Source organism: Zootoca vivipara, chromosome 1 (assembly GCF_963506605.1).
Source record: "Zootoca vivipara chromosome 1, rZooViv1.1, whole genome shotgun sequence".
In the NCBI taxonomy this organism is placed as follows: Eukaryota; Metazoa; Chordata; class Lepidosauria; order Squamata; family Lacertidae; genus Zootoca; species Zootoca vivipara.
Window position 1 is genome coordinate 65606496 of NC_083276.1, and position 25187 is coordinate 65631682.

General features: G+C 43.3%; 1 protein-coding gene across 1 annotated transcript in view; it reads left to right on the forward strand.

Moving 5' to 3' along the window:
• LOC118088509 (synaptotagmin-9) overlaps positions 1-25187 on the forward strand; it is an 89343-nt gene that overhangs the window by 31643 nt on the left and 32513 nt on the right. Inside the window, exons 2-3 of the mRNA XM_060281923.1 lie at positions 13679-14024; positions 16766-17312. Of these exons, the coding sequence (XP_060137906.1) occupies positions 13679-14024; positions 16766-17312 (893 nt within the window). The remainder of the gene's footprint in view (positions 1-13678; positions 14025-16765; positions 17313-25187) is intronic.

Below are 25187 nucleotides of genomic sequence, written 5' to 3' on the forward strand. Positions count from 1 at the left end.
AGGGAACTGGCAGGGGAATAATAGAATCATAGAATTGTAGAGTTGGAAGGGACCATGAGGGTCACCTAGTCCAACACTCTACAAAGCAGAAATCTTTCTGCCCCACATGGGTCTTGAACCTGTGACCCTGATATTATGAATCTCATGCGCTACCAACTGAGCTGCCATTGGGTTTTTGTAATCATTTCTTGCATGTACTTCTAATATGTTGGTGGGGTGGTTTTTTTAGACTTTGTAAAGAATAATTGGTTTGTGGCTGTGGAGAATCAAAGCCTGCAGAAAAAATCTTTTTAAATGTTGTGTTAATATAAAAATAGGATTTTTAAAAAAGGTAATAGGTAAAGGTAAAGGGACCCCTGACCATTAAGTCCAGTCATGGATGACTGGGGTTGCGGCGCTCATCTTGCTTTACTGGCTGAGGGAGCCGGCGTACAACTTCCGGGTCATGTGGCCAGCATGACTAAGCCGCTTCTGGCGAACCAGAGCAGCACACGGAAATGCTGTTTACCTTCCCACTGTAGCAGTACCTATATATCTACTTCCACTTTGATGTGCTTTCGAACTGCTAGGTTGCCAGGAGCAGGGACCAAACAATGGGAGCTCACCCCGTTGCGGGGATTCGAACCGCCGACCTTCTGATTGGCAAGCCCTAGACTCAGTGGTTTAGACCACAGCACCACCTGCGTCCCTAAAAATATATATAAAAGGTAATACCCATGTGTAAACAACAGTAACAACGAGGGGTGAAAAGATCAGCTCTAGCTGAATCCTAACTGCTACTTCACATACAAAGTTTACTGGGGGCCTCTAACTGCCAGTTGCTACAAGGCACCTGTACAAAGAATTTGGGATTCAGTGTGACTTGTCAGCTTACGTAAGAGCTCAAAAGGTCAATGCCAGGTAAGATTTTGGGGATTGGAAATTCTTATAGGGTGGAATTCAACATTTCATTTTTCCAGTAGTTCTGTCTGCACAAGTCTTGCCAGATGGGACGACCCTCCCTTCTCCCCTGAACCCTGTTCTCCACCCAGCCCCCCAAGCCAATTTCAGACACACAGAGGGCAGAGGGGGAGGGAAATCCATGTTGCACAAGCAGGAAGTCCTTCAGCTGACGTGTTGGTTAGGTGAATCCCACCTGTAATTAGTATTCAGCCATTAGCAGAACTGCTACTCCAATTTTTCTCTGAAAGTAACTGTGACAAAGAGGGAAATAAAGCTTTTGAACACCAACAGGCCCCATTTCTGAGCTTTATTGCATGCCCAGTCACTACGAGTGGGTATCAGTGACGCAAGAACATTGCTTTCCCTATCTCTGCCTATTTTGTAGATTCTCTCTTTAAGCTATAATCACAGTGCTGTTTACATTCCCTGTGGGAACGTTCCTCTTGCTTAATTTGCCTGCCCTAAATGGGAAAGCTTTTATGTAAAGCTTAATTGGTTGCGTGTTTCAGAAATGGTACAAGAAGAGGTTAAATGGATGTTGCAGAAAATGCAGGTAAATTGGCCTGGTTGCTGGCGGTTGTTTTATCCTGTATGACATTTTTCAAAGCCAGCTGTTCCGGAACCAGGAATGAGGATCCATCCCCTTCAACAGCAGAATAAGGTAGTGTCAGGAGAATAGAATTTTATATGCAAAAGGTACTTTGAACCTGTTTTGGGGAAAAAATCCCATGCACTTGGTTTGTTTTCAGATTCCTAATACTGGTGTATCTCTGCTGGTAACACTGGCTTCTTAGCACATTTCCCAGTGCTTGAGGGAAGCTCCCTTGTGGATTCTATCTCTCTCAGTCTCAGTCTCCTTCCTAGGCTGGGTACTTAGCATTGATTGCTTTGGCTTTATATGGCATTCTCAGATTCACAGCCTAATCAAGTATTCATAAATATTGGCTTTCTCCATGAATTTTACATTTTGAATGGGATCCAGTTTCTGCCATCTCTTAGGCAATGATATAATGAAGTCTCCATGAATTTGCAAACATGCAACGTGATAATTTAGTATTTTATAATGAAGGATATAATGATCAAGGATTTTGGTGTTTGCTTTGGACAGATCAAATACCAACCATCAGTTCTGTGAACTCAAGAGAATGCATAGACTACCACCAACAAAAACCGTTCCATAAAATAACATTTATGTGAATTTAATCTCTCCTTTGGGTGGGAGGTTAAGCACAATAACACCTTTTAATATGAGAATTTGGGAGGTAGCTTTGGGGGGCGGGACCACCTTTGTTGCTCCAGTGTGGAGTTTTCAAGTATTGATTTATATTTTCAAAGTAAGCTGCTACAACCTTTACCCTTGTAAAATTTATGGTGCAAGTTTTCAACATTGTAAACCACTCTGATGGGGCAGAAGCAAATATATATTTATTTACTCTTCTACCTGTGGTTGTAATTAGATTAGAACAATTCAAGAGTAGTGATTCATTGTCTGTCTGAGTTACATTATAGTCAAGCAAAGACAATCGAATCTGTGCATTTGATTCTGTTTGCACTAAACTGTTATTACTTTGATTATGATTGGGGCTGCTTTGTGCTAGATTTTATATGGATGTGTGTTTCACTTCCAACAGGATCTTATAAAATTATATACAAGAAAAATATTTCATTATTCTGTCTTCTCTCCACTAACTGGATACAAGGCAGTGCCTACTGTCAGTCAGTTGAAAAGACACAATAAGCATTCTGATCAGTACAATTAACTTTGATCCATTTTACACATTGCTGTCACTTGGCTACTGAATTTGAGACTGTGTAAAAACATCGGGCATACATACACAGAGTTCCTATTGGAACAACTCGTCTGCAAATAACAAATAATTACTATGCTGTCCTTATTCTGAAAGTACCGTATGTGTAATAGCTGCATTAAGAAGTTGAAAGGTAATTTGCTTCTTAGGATGTTAGTTCAAATGACTGGAAGGAAAGACGAAGGAGTACTAACGAGCAAGAAATGTGTGCAATGTCTCTTGATTTGTATCTGAAAAATGGGTGTGTTACTCTATACTTTATTTAGAACGTACAGATGATTGACAGGAATAGCTGTATCCTTCATGTTGCCTGTGGCAGCATCACTGTGAAGAGATTAAGTAGGCCTTTAGGTAAGAATTGTAATCTAATGGAAGAAAGAACTGGAAAATGACAGGTTTTTTAAAAAGGAAAAAAAAACCTCCGCTATCAGTTCTCTAGTCTGTAGTAGTATACAGTACAGTCAATTCTTACTGATCATATAAAATGGTTGGAGAGCATACTGTTCTCTGCATGGTATTCTTGGATATCAATTGCAAAGTTTTTTTTCCTGGAAGACTTCCTGTCTACTTAGATTGTGGGCCCTCACTGCACTATATATTTAAAAGATTGTCAATCCCTTTCAACAGTTGTTACTTCCTCCAAAGACTCCTGGGAATTTTAGTTTGTTAAGGGTGCGGAGGGCAGAAGGAGAAGGGGATGACAGAGGACGAGATGGTTGGACAGTGTTCTCGAAGCTACCAACATGAGTCTGACCAAACTGCAGGAGGCAGTGGAAGACAGGAGTGCCTGGCGTGCTTTGGTCCATGGGGTCACGAAGAGTCGGACACGACTAAACAACAACAACAAGGGTGCGGAGAGTCATTGGAAGACCTATCTTATCCTTACAGAGCTGCAATTGGTAGAGTTCCCCAGGAAGGATTTATAAACTACTTATGAGTTTCCTTCAGACTAGAATGTTGCTTCCGTGTCACCATATAGGATCAGGGCAGAGCAGCAAGTTAAAATGGACCCTGTTCCTTGTTTTGCAGTTGACCAGCTTCATTGTTTTAATTAATTCTTTTAACAGCCTGATTCAAAGTTCCATGTGTGCTTCCATAGTCATTTGGAAATGTTCTGTCCATTTTAATTATTGTTAGCCATCTGCAAAACCAGTCTCTAAAAGCAATATACTTTTAGAGACAGATTAATCCTAGGCATTTCTACTCAGAAGTAAATCCCATTGTGTTCAATAGTGCTTAGTCCCTATGCCTGCTGCCCTTTCCAAATTTCAGGGTTCTAGATCAGGCATCCCCAAACTTCGGCCCTCCAGATGTTTTGGACTACAATTCCCATCATCCCTGACCACTGGTCCTGTTAGGTAGGGATCATGGGAGTTGTAGGCCAAAACATCTGGAGGGCCACAGTTTGGGGATGCCTGTTCTAGATTAACATAACTAAGAATTGCAAATTAGTGGTGGATCGGTGGATAGCAAAGGTGCCTATAGCTGCAATCCTATAGACCCACTTGCCTGGAAGAATCTGACAGAAGTTTATAACCTATTCAATTATTTTTAAAATCCTGCTTTGTTTTGTTTTGTTGCAAGGTGAGAAGCAATAGGGTGCAATGGGATAATATCGTGCATTAATCCTGTCTGAGACCCTACCTGCCTGCAGACTGTCTCGCCAGTGGTGCATACTCTGGTTGGACTACTGCAATGCGCTCTACGTGGGCTACCTTTGAAGGTGACCTGGAAAGTACAACTAATCCAGAATGCGGCAGCTAGACTGGTGATTGGGATTGGCCGCCAGAACCATATAACACCAGTCCTAAAGGATCTTCACTGGCTCCCAGTACGTTTCTGAGCACAATTCAAAGTGTTGGTGCTGACCTTTAAAGCCCTAAACTGCCTCGGTCCTGTACACCTATAGGAGCGTCTCCACCCCCATCATTCTGCCTGGACACTGAGGTCCAGCTCCGAGGGCCTTCTGCTGGTTCCCTCGCTGTAAGAAAGGAAGTTACAGGCAGAGGGCCTTCTCGGTAGTGGCACCCACCCTGTGGAATGCCTCCCTTCAGATGTCAAGGAAATAAACAACTATCTGACTTTTAGAAGACATCTGAAGGCAACTCTGTTTAGAGAGGTTTTTAAGGATTGATGTTTTTATTATGTTTTTAGATATGTTATAACCCTCCCAGAGTGGCTGGGAAAGCCCAGCCAGATGGGTGGAGTATTATTATTATTATTATTACAGTGGTACCTTGGTTTACGAACACCTCGGTTTACGAACTTTCGGTTTACGAACTATCCTAACCCGGAAGTTAGTAAACTGAGGTGCCGGAGGTCTACTCAGCGTCCGATGCCTTCGGGGAGGCCGGGCCTTCGCTCCAATGCCTCCTGGAGGCCCGCAGCGAAGGACCGGCCTCCCCGAAGGCATCGGAGCAAAGGCCAAACCTCCCCAAAGGCATCAGAGCGTCGGATACCTTCGGGGAGGCTGGGGCTTCGCTCCGATGCCTTTGCGGAGGCCGGGGAGCGTTTCCGTGACTTCGGCAACCGGAAGCCGGGGACCGCTTTCGCGGCTGCACAGCCCAGTCGCGGAAACGCTCCCCGGCCTCCGCGAAGGCATCGGAGCAAAGCGGTTAATCCGTTCTAGGGGGTGTTTTTCCTCGTCTAGAACGGATTAATCAACTTCCCATTACTTTAAATGGGAAAGTTCACTTCGGTTTACGAACACTTCGGTTTATGAACAGACTTCTGGAACCAATTGTGTTCGTAAACCGAGGTTCCACTGTATTATTATTATTATTATTATTCAATCACCCTTTTTAGTAGAACAGATGCTATGTGAATAAAGAAGTCAGATCATGAATAAGTAATAAAAAGTATTCCCATTGCTGTAGTTCATGGTAACCTATCAAATTTTATATTCTAGCCCTAGTGAGGATTAAAGGCTTCTTGCCTTTTTCATGCAAAAGTGGATAAATTTCAGAGTGCCCTTTCTCTTTCAGTGGGTTGGCACAGTAAGCTCATTTTACATTTTCTGACATTTGCATCTTTTCATACTTCAAGGGGATAAAGGTCCCTTCTTACAGAAATCTCTGCAGAGGTCTGTATGTGGTATCTTTTCTTTTTGTAAAGGGTGCTTAACATTTCTATAGTAAATTCAATATCATTTTGAATCCAAGCAGAATGGGAGGTGAACAGCAGGTGCAGAGAAATGACCAGCATGTATGTATTTGCTGTTTTCAAACAAGCGGCTTCCTTCTCGGCGTAAACTCAATAGCAACTCAGCAATCTGCAGACAACCTTTTTTGGCTCATAAAGTGGGAAACTTCAAATATGGTACTTAGCTTTACAGAAAAATATTAGTGTTTTATTCTGAGCTGTACTATTATTGCTGGGCTGGGTACTTTCTGCAGTATAGTACTCCAGGTTCGGAGAAAGTTATCCAAAATAACCATAATTACACAGGTGTGTGCTGCCCATGGTCTGTTTTTCCCTAGATCCGCTGTGAAATTATTAAATAGAGCACATACTCTGCATGCAAAAAATATCCCAGATTCGTTCCCAGTTTTTTCAGGGATGACTGGAAAAGTTGCCTGGACTAGTTTTGCTGCCAGGGGGTGTAAGCAGTACTGAGCCAGAGGAAACAGTGGTCTGACTTAGGATATAAGTCAGCTGCTTACATTCCTATTGTTTTGGGGAAAGACTGAAAGAATGGAGGGCATGTGGATGGGTGGACTTGTTTCAGGAAATAGGAGGCAGTGGTTAAAAAAAAAAAGCTGCAAATGCCATTGAAAATTCACTTCCTGGCCATGAGAAATGTTACTTGCTTCTCATCTGGCTTCTTCCACTAGGTATTGCCGATGTGTTAGTTTTCTGTATCCATGAAGCAAGGTAAGCGGAATTTTGTGCTATATATCCAATTCCACCTGTCTGGCAATTCCACAGATGCACTCGCTGTTGGCTATGCTTCTCTTCCCCTTCACCCCCATGACAACTAGCTTGCTGCAGTGTAATGTGGAAAGTTTATGAGGGCTGGTTCCCAAATGACTTGCTGCTCTTATCTATGCCTTTCCCATGCTGTTCACTGCTTAGGTGTGTGTGAAAATTATCCCATTCATAGTTAATGTAGGTAGGCCAGAATTGCGTTGGATTGCTGTCTTGCCAAAGGGGAAAGGGCTCTTTTTCAATGCAATAAAAGAAACACCAAGTTGATCCTTTATCAGGGGGTTATTTGCTATGCAAGAATAGAAAGCAAAGCATTAAAGAGCTGAGACCTCATGGCCTTTTGAGTTGTTGGAAAAGCTCCTCCAGAACAGCAGAACAGTCTTTCACTCTGTCTGTCTGCAGCTGACATTGGGATCTCCCATTAAGCAAGGGCATTACTGGGCTTTATCCTATTTTTAATATTATTTGATGAGCAATGGGAGGAGAGCAGAAAGAAGAACTGCCATGGTACATCTGCAGCAGCACAACCGGACGCCTTCATCTGCCCCAGCTGCAACAAAACATGTCTCTGCAGCCACAGCAGGCACTGCAACCTCCCAACAGTTTGACTTCACCTGCAAAGGCACTCTCCCCCAAGGCAGATAAATGCAAACTATGATGATCTCATCAAATTTTTCCACTCTCCTAACTGGTGGCTTCAAATGACTGGCAAGTCACCAAGAGTTATGGCTGCCCAGTGCCTTATCTTGATTACCTTTAAGGGGTTGACAACCACCCTTATGACTGTATTTTCTCGTGCTACAGTCTTACTAGAAGACCACAGCCCTTTCTTAGGACATCATACATTTATACACAACTAGCTCCTTGTGTAGGATGCCACCTAGAAGGATTACATTACAGTACAGTGGAACCTCGGTTTATGAACACCTCGGTTTATGAATTTTCGGTTTATGAACACCGCGGACCCATCTGGAACGGATTAATTCACTTTCCATTACTTTTAATGGGAAAGTTCGCTTCAGTTTATGAACGCTTCAGTTTATGAACAGACTTCTGGAACCAATTACACCCATGTTTCAGTTTATGAACGCTTCAGTTTAAGTACTTCACGGACCCGTCTGGAACGGATTAATCCACTTTCCATTACTTTCAATGGAAAAGTTCGCTTCAGTTTATGAACGGTTACTCCGCGGACCGTCTGGAACGGATTAATCCACGTTCCATTACTTTCAATGGGAAAGTTCGCTTCACTTTATGAACGCTTCAGTTTATGAACAGACTTCCAGAACCAATTGTGTTCATAAACCGAGGTACCACTGTATTAGCTTTCTCTCTCTCTCTCTCTCTCTCTCTCTCCTCTCCTCTCCTCTCCTCTCCTCTCCTCTCCTCTCCTCTCCCTCCCTCCACACACACACACACACATGTCCTGTATATGTTCAGCAATGATCCACATGACAAGCATGCAAATTACTGAATTATTTGTAAGGATTACATTTTTGTACATCCTTGGTGTTTTGTAGTGCTAATTAGCTTGTCAGTAGAAGGTAGGAATGCCAAGGTGCATTGAATCCGCTCACTTGGGGAAGTGCCGGGGGGGGGGGGGTATAAGTGTGACTAACAGGCAGCGTTTCTTGTATACACAAAAGAGCTAAGGTAAAGTAAAGCATCTTTGTAATCCAGATTTCTCCTTTCTCTGTTTGTGTGTGTATTTCTAAGTTGTCTGCCACTTCAATGTTTAATGCTGTTTAGTAACTCTTTAGCACTCGCTCTCCTTTCTGATTTCCATTCCCTCCTTTGGGAAAGACAACAATGGATGACAATGAGGCTGTGCTCCTTAAATGTGTTTTCTGAAAATGTGGAAGCATTTAAAGTTTAAACTACTGCTTTTACTCTTCCTTATGGGGAGGCATAAGGAGCCAAAATGCTATAAATTGGACCTCTGGGGATACTCACACTCTTAGATCTTAAGCGGGTAGGGTTGGGGGAAAGGAGTTTGAATTTCACACAGATACATATAAAAACGCAGTCAGTAAAAATATGTTTTCTTCCTGACAGTAGTATGACCTAGCATTGTTGAAAACCTCCTTAAACACAGCAAAGTGACGGCATTCTCCTGGGAAAGTAAGGTCACTGGTTTGAAGCAGTGCATGAACTACTTCTGCTGACCTTGATGTACCACAATAGAAAATGAGAAAGACAAGGGGAGGGGGAGGGAAGCTTTGATAGGCCATCTCAGCCTTCGTGTAACCATTGCAAAAGCAAAGATGGTCTGCTGCTTGCAGTCACAAAGTAGCTATGCCACACCAGTTTCCAAGGAGATAGGACAAATACCTTGATTGGGTGAAGATTAGAATTTCCAGGCATTACGATAGTAGAATTATATTCCCCCTCCCCTCTGCCTTAATATATAGAAACTCTCCTGTATGATATAAAGGAGATTCTGATTATCTGCAAGAGTAAGTGGGATACATAGCCCCAAAAAATTGTGTTTACTGTCAATGCAGCTGAGCTGTGGCCTTTACAGCTGTTGAGGTGCTGGTGCACTGCTGTGATTCTTTTGAAAAGCGATCTTGTAAGGAAAAAAATCACCTTTACATTGAAGATTAACAAAGGCCTGAAAACTGTACAATTCCATTGAAGCTTCTGTGCATTTGGGCAGCCGGGGCTGTTGCAGGGAGGTACAAGTTCCTGACTCCAGGCCAAGAAATAACAGCCTGCAGGAATATATTTAGGCCTAGATAAATAGGTTCAGAGGAGCTGAACTGCCCAGGAAGATGTAGTGAGGTTGAGGGTAAATCACAAGTGTAAGTAATATGAAGGCGGCTCCATAGTAATAGAGTCTTTTAACGCTGGAGAGGCGACTGCTTGGAACACTCATTACCTGAGGCACCTCTACTCCAAGGATGCCCCAAGGGATTTAATAGCTATGAATAGTGAAAGGAATAGGGCCTGCCTGGTATGAATCATATACTCAGTAATCAAAGGGATTGCTTGCAAACCACTGCCTTGTCAGCAAGCACCGTTTAGTCATAGTAAATTGTGTGTTTGTAACTATGAAACACATCAGCATAAAAGAAATAACAGGAATTAAAAAAGGAATGTGCTGAAAAAGCAAAGCATTTCATTTTACTCAAGAGATCAGTGGTGTGCGGTGAAATTTTCCGTAGGGGACAGTTAGGACCAGAGGCACCAGCTTGTGAAGGCAATTCAGGGAGGGCGATATCCTGAGATCCCACGTGTGGGAACTGCGCCTCCCTCCCTAATCTGGGCAGAAGCTCCCTGGGCTTTCAGAAGTAGGCACCTCTGACAAGATGCTGGAGCCCTGCTGCCTCTTTGGGAAGGTGGCCAGAGGGCTCTTGCACCCCATCAGAGCATCACATCTCCCTCCCTAAGCTGGGCAGGAGCTTCCTGGACTTTGGGAAGGAGGCACCAGGATTTAATTGTCTAATTTACTGAGAATATTTGGGAGACCAGCCTAGTCCATTGATCGCATGCCACTGCCAGACACACACACACACACACACACACACACACACACACACACACACTTCTTCTTGATTTGCTCGCTTTCTGTAGGTGGGGAGCTTGCGTCTTTTGTTGTTTGCTTGAGTTGTGTTTTTTTCCCCTTCTAATGTTAACTGCTTTGTGAACCCTTTCCGATAGAGAAAATAAAAATTAAACAAATGAAATAGTGAGTCGTTTTGCAAAGTTTCTTGTAGGGCATCCTTCCTACACTTCGACTGTCTCCTCACTGCTGCCCCATTGGTGTAGAACTCCTATTGCTGGGGGTCACAGTTTCCCAGCAGTCAGTGAGAGGAGATTACCTTTCCTTCTTCCTCACGCTAGAACAGGCATAGGCAACCTTGGCCCGCCAGATGTTTTGGGACTACAATTCCCATCATCCCCGACCACAAGTCCTGTTAGCTAGGGATCATGGGAGTTGTAGGCCAAAAACATCTAGAGTCCCAAAACATCTGGTGGGCCGAGGTTGCCTATGCCTGCTCTAGAAGCTAGCGATTCCATTGCAGTAGTTGCCCCTTCTCAGAAATTGCCATCCACACCTATAGCTAAAAGTAGTGGGGGTTCAGGGGGTACTCAAGGATTTTGTTGTTGTTGTTAAAAAGTGTGGCATTTACTGTAACAACTTTGTGGTGTGTACCGGCACCTATTTTTCTAGAAAAAAAAGCACTGGCTAAACTGTGGGTTAAACCACAGAACCTAGGGTTTGCTGATCAGAAGGTCTGCGGTTCGAATCCCCGCGACAGGGTGAGCTCCCTTTGCTCGGTCCCAGCTCCTGCCAACCTAGCAGTTCGAAAGCACATCAAAGTGCAAGTAGATAAATAGGTACCGCTCCAAGCGTGAAGGTAAACGGCGTTTCCGTGTGCTGCTCTGGTTTGCCAGAAGCAGCTTTGTCATGCTGGCCACATGACCTGGAAGCTGTACGCCGGCTCCCTCTGCCAATAATGCGAGATGAGCGCCGCAACCCCAGAGTTGGTCACAACTGGACCTAATGGTCAGGGGTTCCTTTACCTTTAAACATATAGATGCAGGAAGGAGGCCATGCCTCCTGGCCACACCTGCAACATCACACCTCTTGAGCCCTAGGTATCTGTGAAGAAAGGAAGATGCTTTCAACAGTTCATATGAAGACTTGCCCATTACAGACATCACACACCATGCCTAGATATCATGGGGGAAGGGAGCACATCGTCAGGAATGTGGTTGTGGTTGTACAAATCTCCCAGGCTCTTGTTCATCAAAGAGCAGTCTCATTTCCCACACAGTTTTTAAATTTTATTTTCAGTTGTACTTTAGCAGCTGAGCAGCCTTCCTCTGCCCTGCATGGCCACTAGTCGCTCTCCTGTAACCCTTTAAAAATACATGCAATGCTCTCTTTCTCTCCCCACCCCCACCCCCCACCACCACACTGCTGCCTTTCTCCAAGGAGCGCTTCACTGTGAATGTTTTCTGTATATTTGGTGCAGCACCTATTTAAGAAGCTCTGCAAAAATCCCTGTAAACGGCTGTTTCTTGTAGCCTCCTTTTTGCTGTTTCTCTCTGTAGTAACCCAGATGTGTCAGCATGGCTACAAGATAAGATAATAGTAGGATTTTGTGAAAGGTGAGCAAATCGCCTATCCCTGTGGAATGCCCTCCCACCAGATGTTAAAGAGAAAAACAACTACCAGACTTTTAGAAGACATCTCAAGGCAGCCCTGTTTAGGGAAGCTTGTAATGTTTAATATACTATTGTATTTTAATATTCTGTTGGAAGCCACCCAGAGTGGCTGGGGAAACTCAGCCAGATGGGCAGGGTATAAATATATTATTATTATTATTATTATTATTATTATTATTATTATTATGTCAGTTCCCTGTGACTTAGAACGCCCCAGGAAAATAGGAGGGTAAAGCTTTGCTGAAAAAAGCAGCAGAACAGGTGAGCCATTTGGAGGCTTCCAGGTTAAAGAACAATTTGAAGGAGGGATGGTTGTTACTCAAAATTATAGACTTTGGGTTCTTATAGCCATCGGGTTTTTGGAAACATGGAAATACTCTTGACTTCCACTTACCATGTACAATACAAAATGCCTTTCTTCTTTCTGTTGCCGCTTAGTCACTAGCAAGGGTTGTTGTACTGCCTTGGGAGGTCCCCACTAAAATTTCTTTGAGGGTCTTGTGAATGAGTACCCAAATAAAAGCCTGACATTGTTATCCACAAAAGGGTAAATAGTCCTGCGTGGCAAAAAGCATCTGCGCTCTTGCAGCTGTTTTGAAAAGAGAAACAGCTACTTTTCACAATTTCAGCAACATCTTCTCTGTTAATCAGTACATTTTCTGAAGGCTGTATGATGTTCTCTCTCTCTCTCTCTCTCTCTCTCTCTCTCTCTCTCTCTCTCTGTGTGTGTGTGTGTGTGTGTACAGTGAGACACTCACACACAAAACAAAAAGGGAAACAGGCTTTTTATTATTTCATTTATGTAAAATCTTTATATTTTGTCTTACCATCCGTTAGGCTCCAAGAGAATGCCAGTTGGCATCCATCTGTCTCAGGAGACAATGGAGGAATGAGCCTTTGGGAGTGAAGTCAAACTGTCGGAGCCTGCTGTGGCTGTAGAGACATGTTTTGTTGCAGCAGATGCACCATGATGGCAGTATGAAACAGATCAACTGTAAACAGTGTTAAAAACTATAATCCATGGCAGAAGCTTTTATTCTGTTTGTTTTCCTGCTGTAACAATGTTCCCTCTCCCAGGGGCAGAGCTGGGTGCTCTGGAACCTGGACCGGCACACATGTCATGCACCCGAGGGCGGGGAGATCCGCCCACGGGGCCGATCAGTGCGGCTGCGCGATCCTCCCCAGGGGCCGGTCTCGGTATGGCACCGCGATCCTCTCCTACAGCGAGCCGGGGGAAGGGCGAGAGCTGCACCTTTGCCACTCGCTGCTTTGCCACTTGCCGGGCTTGGAGTCACAGGCAGCCGGGGGGGGCGGGGCATGCCGAATGTCAAACCCTTCAGGATGACACCCGGGGCGCCCCCCCCACCCCCTTCCTACGCCCCTACTCTCTCCAGGCATTACATTTGTGCAGGGAGAACAAGGTGTGTGCGCAAAGGGGCCTGCAGAATAGGAGAGAGGAGGAGGAAGGGTGGAAATAGTGGAGCAGGAGAGACAGAGACAAGTGTGATACATAAAGCAGAGGCATTAGGTTTTCTTGAAGTCTGGATGATAAAACAATGTGTCTTGTAAAACAGCATTCGGTGAGCATCACAAAGTCCTGTGCTAGTTCGATGATATGTCTTTTTTTCTTGAGTGGCGAGTTGGGAAGGAAAACAGTACCAAAATTGTGGGCTACACAGCAGCTTCTATGCACAAAGAAAATGGTTGTATTTATTAAATTGCTATACCGCCCTTAATCCAAGGTTTATTTCTGTTAAAGTCTCTTGTCTTAGAACTGATTTTTCCTTCCAGTGTTAACATGTATTTATTTTCCTTCTTTTCAGATATCACAGTGAGTTTACTGTCCTTAGTTGTCACAGCATGTGGACTTGCTTTGTTTGGGGTGTCTCTGTTTGTGTCCTGGAAGCTGTGTTGGGTTCCTTGGCGAGAACGTGGCCTGCCTGGAAACAAAGACAAACAGGAGTCCCTGAACTATACAGACACAGAGACCAATGACCACGAGTATAGTGAGGATTACTTGGGACAACCTACCACCTACCCCGACTCTTCCATGAAGATTAGCCACACATCCCCTGACATCCCTTTGGACGCTAAGACAGGGACCAAGGAAAACTGTGTGCATAATGTTCGGATGCATCGACAGATCACGGAGCCAACTCCTTCTGCACGGTCAGTAGCTCCAGTAAGGAACAGAGTCGCCCCCAAAGTAAAAAAGCTTTACTGTGCCAAAAAGTATCCCTTACCTAACAGGCTCCTTGATCACCAAGGACTGCACAGGTGGAGGTTTGTGTTTGCTTAATCAAATGCAGGAGCAGGATTCTTGATGGGGAAGGAAGAAGGCATCAGAGACTAATTTAGAGATAGCATTCCTGATAAGGGGAGAGATGGGCAACCAGTGCATCCCCTGCCTTCATTCACCAGTTCCCATGATCCCGAGAGAGGATTTTTAGTAAACGCCTGGTTGCAATCGAGACAAAGGAGCCAGCAAACCAGTGTGGCTGGAAGATCAAACATAAAAGGCCAGAGGAAAGGGGAAGTCAAGGAAGAAAGGACCACTACAGTTTACTGTGTTCAGAGTGGGATTTAGGGGAAGGAACCGAGGGGATCACTTCATTTTCTCCAACCACCTGAGGCTTGCCTGACCACCTTCCTCACACTGGGTCACAAATCAGCATCCCGTGTGAAGCAAGGGAGGCAGAGTCTCTTTGGTACCCCTTGACACTTTGCAGCTGTGTGTCAGTAAGTGTGTTGGTCAGCCTTGGTATAGCTAGTGCTTCAAAAGATGGAAAACATTCCAAAGGATTGCAAATCAGTAAGTCGTCCACACTATGCCATCCCATTTATTGCTGCTTGGCACCTCCTCTTCCTCCTTTTTACAAAAAGGGGAGGGTAAATGCATTTCAGGGTGTTTTCATAACATGGGTAAAAGTCATGTATTTCAACACAATTTTAGGGCTTGTGAAATCACCCTTCACACATTTCTTCCTTATATACAGTTTCGGCTATAAGTTGGGACTCAGCTTTACAGCTGCAAATAAAACGTTTTAAGTGTGTTTTAAGTGCAATACACAATGTGACACTAGATGGCATTGGTGAGCCTTATGGAAAATTCAATGTATTTTTTTAAAAAAGTTTTTAAAAGGAGCATTTTCAGAACAGTTTTTATATATGTGTAGATTCCACCTTGATCTGAAAAGTATTATAAACATAGACGTTTGATTTAAGAAATCTATACAAACATTCTGACTCACCTATTAGTTGTAAGCTTCTTTATCATCATTACTAACATTATTTTACTTGTATTCAAAAATTCATATTCTCAATAAAAATAAAAAAATTGCTGAGCATGCTGACTAAGCACTTCCACCAAATAACAGGAACAGTTCAGGAACAGTTAAGCTTTTAGTAATATTGCAGAGAATTAGTGAAAGTACTAGAGTCAGACTTGAATGGCATGTACTTTTGCAAATGTTGCCGTAGCAGCCGTAGAGCCCCACACATTTTTTTGCTATTTTATCACCGAGGGGGAAGACTGACTGAACCAAACTGTGTGAAGAGGAGTGTATGTAAAATATGGGAGAGCTAACAGAGTCGGTCACGACTGGACCTAATGTTCAGGGGTCCCTTTACCTTTAATGATGGTGGGGCAGAGTCAACATAAAAAACTGCTGAACTGTATCAGATCTATGGCTCACCCAGTGCAGCTCAGTCTTGTTGACTGTGTCCAACCACCTCACAAGCAAGACGTGATGAAGAAAGCTTTCCTCTGCAGTTTGCCCCATCATCTGGTAAACAAAGGTATATTATCTCTCGCAACACATGGGGTGAAATTCCACATTGTGCTGATACGCATGATCTGGAAAAGCATTTCAGCTTGCAGGATGGAATGACCTCCCTCTCCTCCCTGGCACACTGTTCTGGGTTTTTTCCCCCCTGACCTCCCTCCTGAGCCAGTTTTAAGGTACAGTTGGGGAGAGGAGACAGGGATCCCAATTGTGCAAGTTCTTCCACAGGGATTCTGCCAATGGAGCACCTTAGACGGTCAATTTTTTTATTATCATAATGAATAGTAATTATTACACTCATCTATCATAAACTTGTCCCCGCCTTTCAAAAGCTGTTAGTATCATGGCTATACCACATCTTATGGTAATAAAAACCATAAGGTGCGTTGAGTAGATAAATGCGCACATGTTTATACTCCTATGCACAGTGGTACCTTGGTACTTGAAGGCTTGGCTCCCAAACAAATCAGCTCCCGCGCCTTGATTTTTGAATGGTTTCGGGAGTCGAATGGACCCCCGGAACGGATTAAGTTCGAGAACCAAGGTACCACTGCATTTGGGGAGTAGCAAAGCACTTTTGACCTCTGGCAAGATTTAGAACAGATGGATGACCTTTATAGGTGGAGCAACTGGAAGAACACAGCAGCAGCAGCAGCAGCAGCAGGGCATGAGACCCCATAGTCAGAAACTGAGTGTGAAAGCTGTGGTATCCACATAAATTGTGGAAGGGATCAAGGATGAATTAGACTAATATTTTGACCAAGAGGCAATGTAAAATTTGCTTCCAGCTAGGTTACAGTGAGAGGAACCATCAAGGGATAGAGGAAATTTCAAAGGAGGGGAAGCACCACCAACCACTTACCTGTTGCCCAGGTGATGCAGGTGATTGGAAAGAGGATGCAGTCAAGTTAGAAGCATGGTTGGTAAGAAGTCCACAACGACTGTTATGAGTTGCATGGATGAGTGGTGTGGTGGGGAAACTATATCTAAAAATGTTCTTAATTGTCCAAAATCATTTCAGCTTTCATTTTTTTAAATTATATATATTTTTTATTTCCTTTAACACTGTAGAGATGCTGTAATCCCACCTGTCTAATAAAGTCTGTTTTGTTGTTTTTATTCAAGGCATAATTCATTCCGAAGGCAGCTCAATCTCTCAAACCCAGACTTCAACATCCAGCAGATCCAAAAGCAGGAGCAGCTGACAGGGATTGGGCGCATCAAGCCAGAGCTGTATAAGCAAAGATCGGTGGACACAGATGATGGGAGGAGGAACAATAGCAAATCTTGTGGGAAGCTCAACTTTATTGTGAAATACGATTGTGACTTGGAGCAACTGATAGTGAAGATTCACAAAGCTGTCAACCTGCCAGCTAAGGACTTCTCTGGGACTTCAGACCCCTATGTCAAGATCTACTTACTTCCAGATAGGAAAACAAAACAGCAGACTAAAGTGCATAGAAAGACCCTAAACCCAGTGTTTGATGAAGTTTTTTTATTTCCTGTTCCTTACAATGATTTGAGCACGAGGAAACTCCACTTCTCTGTATATGACTTTGACCGATTCTCCAGGCATGACTTGATTGGCCAAGTGATAGTGGATAATTTTTTAGAGTTGTCGGACTTTCCCAGGGAGTGTAATCTTTGGAAGGATATTGAATATGTCACCAATGTAAGTATGACCCCCCCCCTTTATTTTGAGATTTTATTTTCTGCCTCTTTACATTGTTGCCCAGTTTAAAGGTAAAGGGACCCCTGACCGTTAGGTCCAGTCGTGGACGACTCTGGGGTTGTGGTGCTCATCTCACTTTATTGGCTGAGGGAGCCAGCGTACAGCTTCTGGGTCATGTGGCCAGCATGTCTATGCCACTTCTGGCAAATCAGAGCAGTGCACGGAAACGCTGTTTACCTTCCCGCTGGAGCGGTACCTATTTATCTACTTGCACTTTGCCGTGCTTTTGAGCACTTTCAGTTTAAGTACTCCGTGGACCCGTCTGGAACGGATTAACCCACTTTCCATTACTTTCAATGGGGAAGTTCTCTTCAGGTTAAGTACGCTTCAGGTTAAGTACGGACTTCTGGAACCAATTACACCCATACTTTGGGTTAAGTACGCTTCATGTTGAGTACTCCGCAGATCCGTCTGGAACAGATTAATCCACTTTCCATTACTTTTAATGGGAAAGTTCACTTCGGTTTGTGTACTTTCAGTTTAAGTACTCCGCGGACCCATCTGGAATGGATTAATCCACTTTCCATTACTTTCAATGGGAAAGTTCGCTTCAGGTTAAGTATACTTCCAGAACCAATTGTGTACTTAAACCAAGGTACCACTGTATAGAAAAAGTCACAGAAAGAGGAAATAACCAAGTAGAGGCTGGGTAGGCCTTTCCATTCCTTTCATAAGATTCCTACTTCATTCTTGAAGTAGTAGTTTTCTGCAAAATTGTCTGCATTTCTAATTAAAATGAAATGGCTGCATTTCAGCTAGTTGGGAATTTGTTATTGAGGCCCAGTGTGTTTTACAAGCTGAATCTGTGCAGTCTGAAATAGATCAATGGAACATGCTTACAAGAGACTGTGCAGCAGAGCAGCAATGCTGATCCTAATAAATTGTATTTAGGGGTAAGGGAGAAATTTGATTCAGTTCACATTTAAAGGTGAACCTACATAATTTGCTCTCTCCTAAACAACAGGTGAACTGAAACACAGCCATTGCGTTTTAAACTCTCCTTGGGAGCATGGAGATTGGGAACATGATGAGCTCCTGCCTTTTAAAGTTTACTACTACACCACTGGGGAACCACATATTTGTCTCTTGACTGTGGAGCTGTAGAAAAATATAATATTTATTCATTATTACTTACTTCAGCAGTTTATATACTGCTTAACACCGTAGTCTTAAACCTCACCTGATAGCATTTGGGCAGATGGTGCAAACTTTTAAACCCTGGCGCTATATGCTGGTAGTATTGTGACCCCACCAGCAGTCTAGCCCAGGCTTCCTCAAACTTGGCCCTCCAGATGTTTTGAGGCTACAAATCCCATCATCCCTGACCAGTGGTCCTGCTAGCTAGGGATCATGGGAGTTGTAGGCCAAAAACATCTAGAGGGCTGAGTTTGAAGAAGCCTGGTCTGGCCACAGCATTTTGTGAGGCTTTCATCTACTGTACTCTCCTTTTAGTTTTCCTCTCCTCTCTTTGCACAGTATTGCACCAGCAGCTGTCTCATGAGGTTATCCACAAACAAGGAAAACATTTTAGGATAACTTTGGAGCTCTGCCATCCTCAGCTGCTTAAGGTCTCCCGCTTCCTTGCTGCCCCTCATGCATGAAACTGTCATCATAATTCTACTTTCCCTACTTTCTGTCCTCAAAACCTATTCTGTCAAGCTGGGGAGTCCCGGCCAAATGGGCAGGGTATAAGTTGTTGTTGTTCTTGTTGTTACAAGCATCTATTCCTACTGTTGTTAAGCCTAAGGGAGCAATTTTAACCTCCCAAACCTCTGGTAAGACTATATGGAGCAGTGTCACCACCCCTGCATCTACTGGATGTGGGGAGAGGAATTTTTATGACAGCAAACAGGCAACAATCCATAAGCAATTACCCAATCATTAAGCAAAGATTTGGCAGCCATAATATACAAAGTTACGGTAACTTCGCAGTCAATGAAATGATGCATTATGCACTAGATGAGAGACCTCTGGCTTCAAAGCATCCATCTGTTTCTCTCTTAATATCCATGGCACTAATTCCACGATAGAAATATGTATGGACCCTGAATTTTTGAAACCTATAATCTCAGAAGCCTGTTAAATATTCCTAACAGGCAGACATTTCTTCTTAAATGTTACAGGGAGGTTAACAATTTAACCAGCAGTAAAAACAACAAAACCAGATCCTTGCTGGTGAGAGCTGTATCACTGGATGCTACTGTATTCATTTTATTTATTATTTTATTTATTAAATTTATATACCACCCTTCATCAAAGTATCTCAGGGCAGTTCACGAAATAAAATACAAGATAAAAACCACAAGTAAATAATTTGACCAAAGCAACAAAACTGGTTTCACAAATTAGAAAGTAGTTAATTTCCTCCAAGATACTATAATCTTATGAAGTCCACACACATTTTTATCTGGATACTTTTCAGGCTAACAGCAGAGCATCTGAATTAGTTACATGCAGAGCAGAATTTCAGCACATTTGTACTTTCCATACGCATTCTTCATTTTGTTGTTCAGATGGAAATTGGTTCAAAGTGATTTAATTTCGGATACACTGCCATTGATCTATTATGCTGAGCCTTGTTTGTACAAATTGATCAAGGGATTCTGATATTTATTTTGATTGTGGGACACGCTGTCCCCCCCAAAAAAGTGCAAATGAGTCTCAGCAGGAGCCATAACCCAACTGGAAACTTCCTTGATGAAAAACTCAAGATTAATGACATTTTTACAGCACACTGTTTTCAAATTAAGATATTACAGCTTTATAGTCTTTTGCAAATGTGATTCAGGCACTAAAGTTATGGACAGCTAACAATATAAACCAAGAACTCTTGCATATTTTACTTATCGTTTCCCTATGTTTCCCTGAGGTTGTTCTCAAACACTGTAAATGCAGCCTCAACTCCTTGTTCTGTACTCTCCAAAGCAGCATAAAATTCATTCTATCAAATATGTGGAATCTTGCCAGGGCTCATGAACCTTTCAACTGAGCTGTGTGATAAGGAAAACAGAACTGATTTATTATAGAGGACAGAAAACAAAACACATTTTGGGGGCTTCCGGATTCAGCGCCAGCGTCGATCGGCGGGGTTTCGTCTCGTCTCCGAGACGGCCCGTCTCTGCTAGGAGTGGGGAGGGCAGCGAGAGCAACGCTGCGCCCCTTAGAACCTCGGGAAGGGCGTCCCGAGGGCAATTTGCTCGGCACAGACCCAATCCGGACTCCCCAACTCTTCGGTTAGCTCTAATAAGAGCTCCGGAGCGAGGAGGGTAGAAGTCGCGGGGGCCATTTTGAGCGGCAACGTTATTCTAGCAGGGAGAAGCTTCAAGCCGAAGGCGGAGAGCGCTGGATTCTTCCGAAAATAAAACGATTGGAAAAGACTGTAAGTAACCTCACGATTTGGATTATAAAACAATTTGGTCTGGGAGAGAGGGGAGAAAAAAGGAAGCCACCCCCCCCCACGGCAACAAAGAGACAGTAAATAGAAACCCGAAGCCATAAACAGAAGATTTGTAATTCAAAAGGATCCCTCAAAGGCATCAAAGAGAATATCCCCTTTGATGCAGGGTGAAAAGGGGAGAGAGACTGTGGTTTATGACTGCCCTGCAGCAATGAGGTAAAGCCTAAGAAAAACCTTTCTTTCCCTCGGGAGCCGGCAGCCTAGGCAATTCAGTGAGTTGATCAGGATTTATAAGTCAATTTTTACTTCACTTTGTATTTCTGGACTTTGTGGAATTTCTTTTTTGGCTTAAGTGCTTGTGAAATGTGAGTTCGAACTTTATTGTTAACAAGACTTGAAGAATGCAGCCAGCTTGTTAAAATGGAGTCGAGAAAATAAACTGTGATCATATTCCACCCCACGTGATAAGTTTTGACCTTGGCAGGACTGAAATATGTCAACAAAAAAGTGTTCCCCTGAGTTCCAGCGGTCTGTTTTGACCTTAATGTGGGAAACAAGAATAGAGTTATGTCAAGAGGAGACACGACGACAGGAGTTACAGCAGAAATTTCAGGAGGTGATGGCGGAATATGATTTTCTAGGAGATGAAGCTTTTGACACTGAAAAAGAGCAATGTGAGAATGACAATGATGGGGAAGGAAAAGATGAAGATGAGGACTGTGATGATTCAACACAAAATGAAACACACCATGAAAAAAATGATGACTCTACTCTACAAAAAGTTGGATGGAGTGCCCTGTCTTTGAGGGGGGCACGATTGGTATTATTGGAACTCCAGAACGCCCACAGGGAAGAAGGAAAAAATATGCAGAGAAGAGAAGAAATTCAGGGGTCCTGTATGGTGACCTGGATGGCAAGAGACTGTAAACAGGGGGTGGGGTGAAGGGAAAGTGATGTTGTGATTATAAGGATGGATTAACAGGTTTATAACTGGTCTGCTGATTTTGGAATTTGCTGGATTGGGGGGGGTGGAGCCGGTAATCGGGGATGTAAGGTTAAATTGAGAATAGTTATAGTTTTAAAAGTGAATGGATTTTGGAAAATGTGAAAATATGGAGGCTTATAGAGGGAGAAAAAAAATTAGGCACGGGAAGAGAAAATGGGAGTTTGAATTTTCAGTGATTTGAATATTAGATGAAAATGTTAACAATTGATTTATAAGTTGTATAAGATACAAAGGTGTATTTTTATAAAGTAAGAAACTGTTGCAGATGATAAAAAAGGGATGAAAACCGGGGAAGGGGGGGAGGGGAAGCCCATAAAATATGGTTTTTCAACTATGAATGCAAGAAAAAATTTTCTGTTTTGTATTGTTTTTTTCTTTTTCTTTTTTTTCTTCGCCCTTTCTTTTTCCCCTTTTTTTCCTATTTCTATTTTTCTCTTTTTTTGGTATAACAATAGATGGTTGGATGGATGTCCTCCTGCGTACTGCCCTGGTTTGCTGGAGCTCCCTGGTGGCAGGGGGGGGCTTTGGGGTCAGGGGAGGGGGAGGAGGACAGAAATCCAAGCATAAAATGGACCATTTCTGACTGTTCACAAACATGGGATACTTCTGTGGCAGGGGAGGACCCATGTGGGTGGGTAGGAAGGAGGTGGAAAAGGGGTTTAAGTATGTACCGTTTTTTTGTTTTTTTGTATTTTGTAAAATTAATAAAAAGTATGTTTAAAAAAAAAAAAAGAAAACAAAACACATTTTGACCATACTCCACTCTAAATCTTGGCTGTTTCAAACTTCAAAAGGAATGGTATTTTATGTATTTTGACCCAAAACATATTTACCATATAACCAATTGCATTTTAATTCTGATTTGGGACTGGTTTGGGCATTATTTTGGTCAACACTTTCCAAGGGATTATCCACTTAAACATCTTTCCCCCTGCCCCTACACTAGTCACCAGAAGGCAATGTAAATAGGCAAGTCTTGTCCTACCATGAAAAACTGAGGAGTTCCCATGAGGAGTTAGGCCCCCACTTCAATGTTTATATGATCTCACCATGGAGATTAGATGGATCCTTGCAATGCCCTCAGGAGAAGACTGGCCACCCTGAGCCGTTGATACAAAAAGGGGCTTTTTGTAACAGAGCAGCCCAATAATAGGTAAAGGTAAAGGGACCCCTGACCGTTAGGTCCAGTCGCGGACGACACTGGGGTTGCAGTGCTCATCTCACTTTACTGGCTGAGGGAGCCGGCATTTGTCCGCAGACAGCTTCCGGGTCATGTGGCCCGCATGACTAAGCTGCTTCTGGTGAACCAGAGCAGCGCACGGAAACACCGTTTACCTTCCCGTTTACCTATTTATCTACTTGCACTGCGAGCTTTTGAACTGCTAGTTTGGCAGGAGCAGGGACTGAGCAACAGGAGCTCACCTCGTCGCAGGGATTCGAACCGCCGACCTTCTGATCGGCAAGCCCTAGGCTCTGTGGTTTAACCCACAGTGGCACCCGCATGGCCTCCAGCAAATAGCGCAGATAACTCTTGGAAGGTATATGGTGCAGTTTTACTGCTGAAGCTAATCCAGCTTCACCCTAAATGCTCCCCAGAAGCAGAGCCTGCCTGGGAACTGTATGTAATTATTATTATTATTATTAGTAGTAGTAGTAGTAGTAGTAGTACCGGTAGTAGTAGTAGTAGTACCCTGCCCATCTGGCTGAGTCTCCCCAGCCATTCTGGGCAGCTTCCAATCGAGTGTTAAAACAATACAGCATTAAATATTAAAAACTTCCCTAAGCAGGGCTGCCTTCAGATGTCTTTTAAAAATAAGATATCTGCTTATTTCCTTTACATCTGATGGAAGGGCGTTCCACAGGGCAGGTGCCACTACCAAGAAGGCCCTCTGTCTGCTTCCCTGTAACCTCACTTCTCGCAATGAGGGAACCGCCAGAAGGCCCTTGCTGCTGGATCTCAATGTTCGGGCTGAACGATGGGGGTGGAGACGCTCCTTCAGGTATACGGGACCGAGCCCCATACACTGTCCTGAGCTCCTTAGAGGACAAACAGAGGTATCTAGGTATAATTAATTAAACATAGTAACCATGTCAAGGTAATCATAATCACAGAAAAATATTGGATTATCATTGCAATCAAACATTGGCAAAATCTTGAGTATAATTTTTTCCCAGTTTATGTTTAGAGTAAGTCCGGATGGAAGGATAAACCAGGATGCAGGGCCAAGGAGGAGTTTGTCTAGGACAGGCATCCCCAAACTTTGGCCCTCCAGATGTTTTGGCCTACAACTCCCATGATCCCTAGCTAACAGGACCAGTGGTCAGGGAAGATGGGAATTGTAGTCCAAAACATCTGGAGGGCTGAAGTATGGGGATGCCTGGTCTAGGAAATACAGGTGAATATGGGCAAACACATGGGAGAGTTGATTTGAATCATTGATGAAAATTGGTTTCCTCTCTTGCTGATTTGAAATGTACTTGGTTTAAATCAAGCTACCCTACTCAGGAACAGCAACAGAAACCTGCATGGAATTAATCGCTCCTAGTTCCCCAGCGTTATACCCTTATCCCTCTTCCGATCAAAGTAAAAGGTTCCTACGTTGTCTGCAGCAGATTATTATATCATTTCAAAGATTGCTCTAATTCGAGACAATATCGTAATGTTATCTTTGATTGCAAAAGATTATACCTAGAAGAGGAATCTATCATTTCTCAGCATATCTGCTCTCATAAGCTGGTAATGAGGAGGAAAACCAGTCTCTCTAACAAAAAAAGAAAAGAAAAACCAGGAAAGATAACAGTCCTTTCAATTCTGAGGTGCTCAACTTCTTGAGACTTTTTTTTTTGTAGCTAAGAACATGTATTTGATGCAGCACAAAACAGGTATACCAATCACTAAAAACTTGAAACATATCATTGACTAATCCAGCAGGCTGATCCACAAGCCATATGTGCACTGAGATTTCTGAGTGGCTTCTGCCCTGAAATAGTTTCCCAGGACAAGCTGCACTCGGTTTCATAGGGAAGTGATTTATCCAGCGATGCTTTGCGGGGAGGAGAGGAGCAATTTCTTCTGCTAGAAGAAATAATGGGGAAAACATGAGGAGAAGGAAATGCATTCAGGCCCCTTGCAATTACCTAACTTGATTCTTTAAAAAAAAACCTCACAGACTTCTGGCAAGCTCCTTCTCCTGTAGGACAGTTTTGTGAATTCAAATCTCCAGGGTCTGATGAGCTGCACCCAACAGTATTAAAGGAGCTTGCAGTTGTAATCAAAGAGCCTCTCTATAATCTATAATCTATAATCTTTTAAAATTATTGGAGAACTAGTGAGGTCATTGTAGCCTGGAGGCAGGCAAATGCTGACCTCATCTTCAAAAAAAAAGGGGGGGGGAGAAAAGACCCAGGTAAC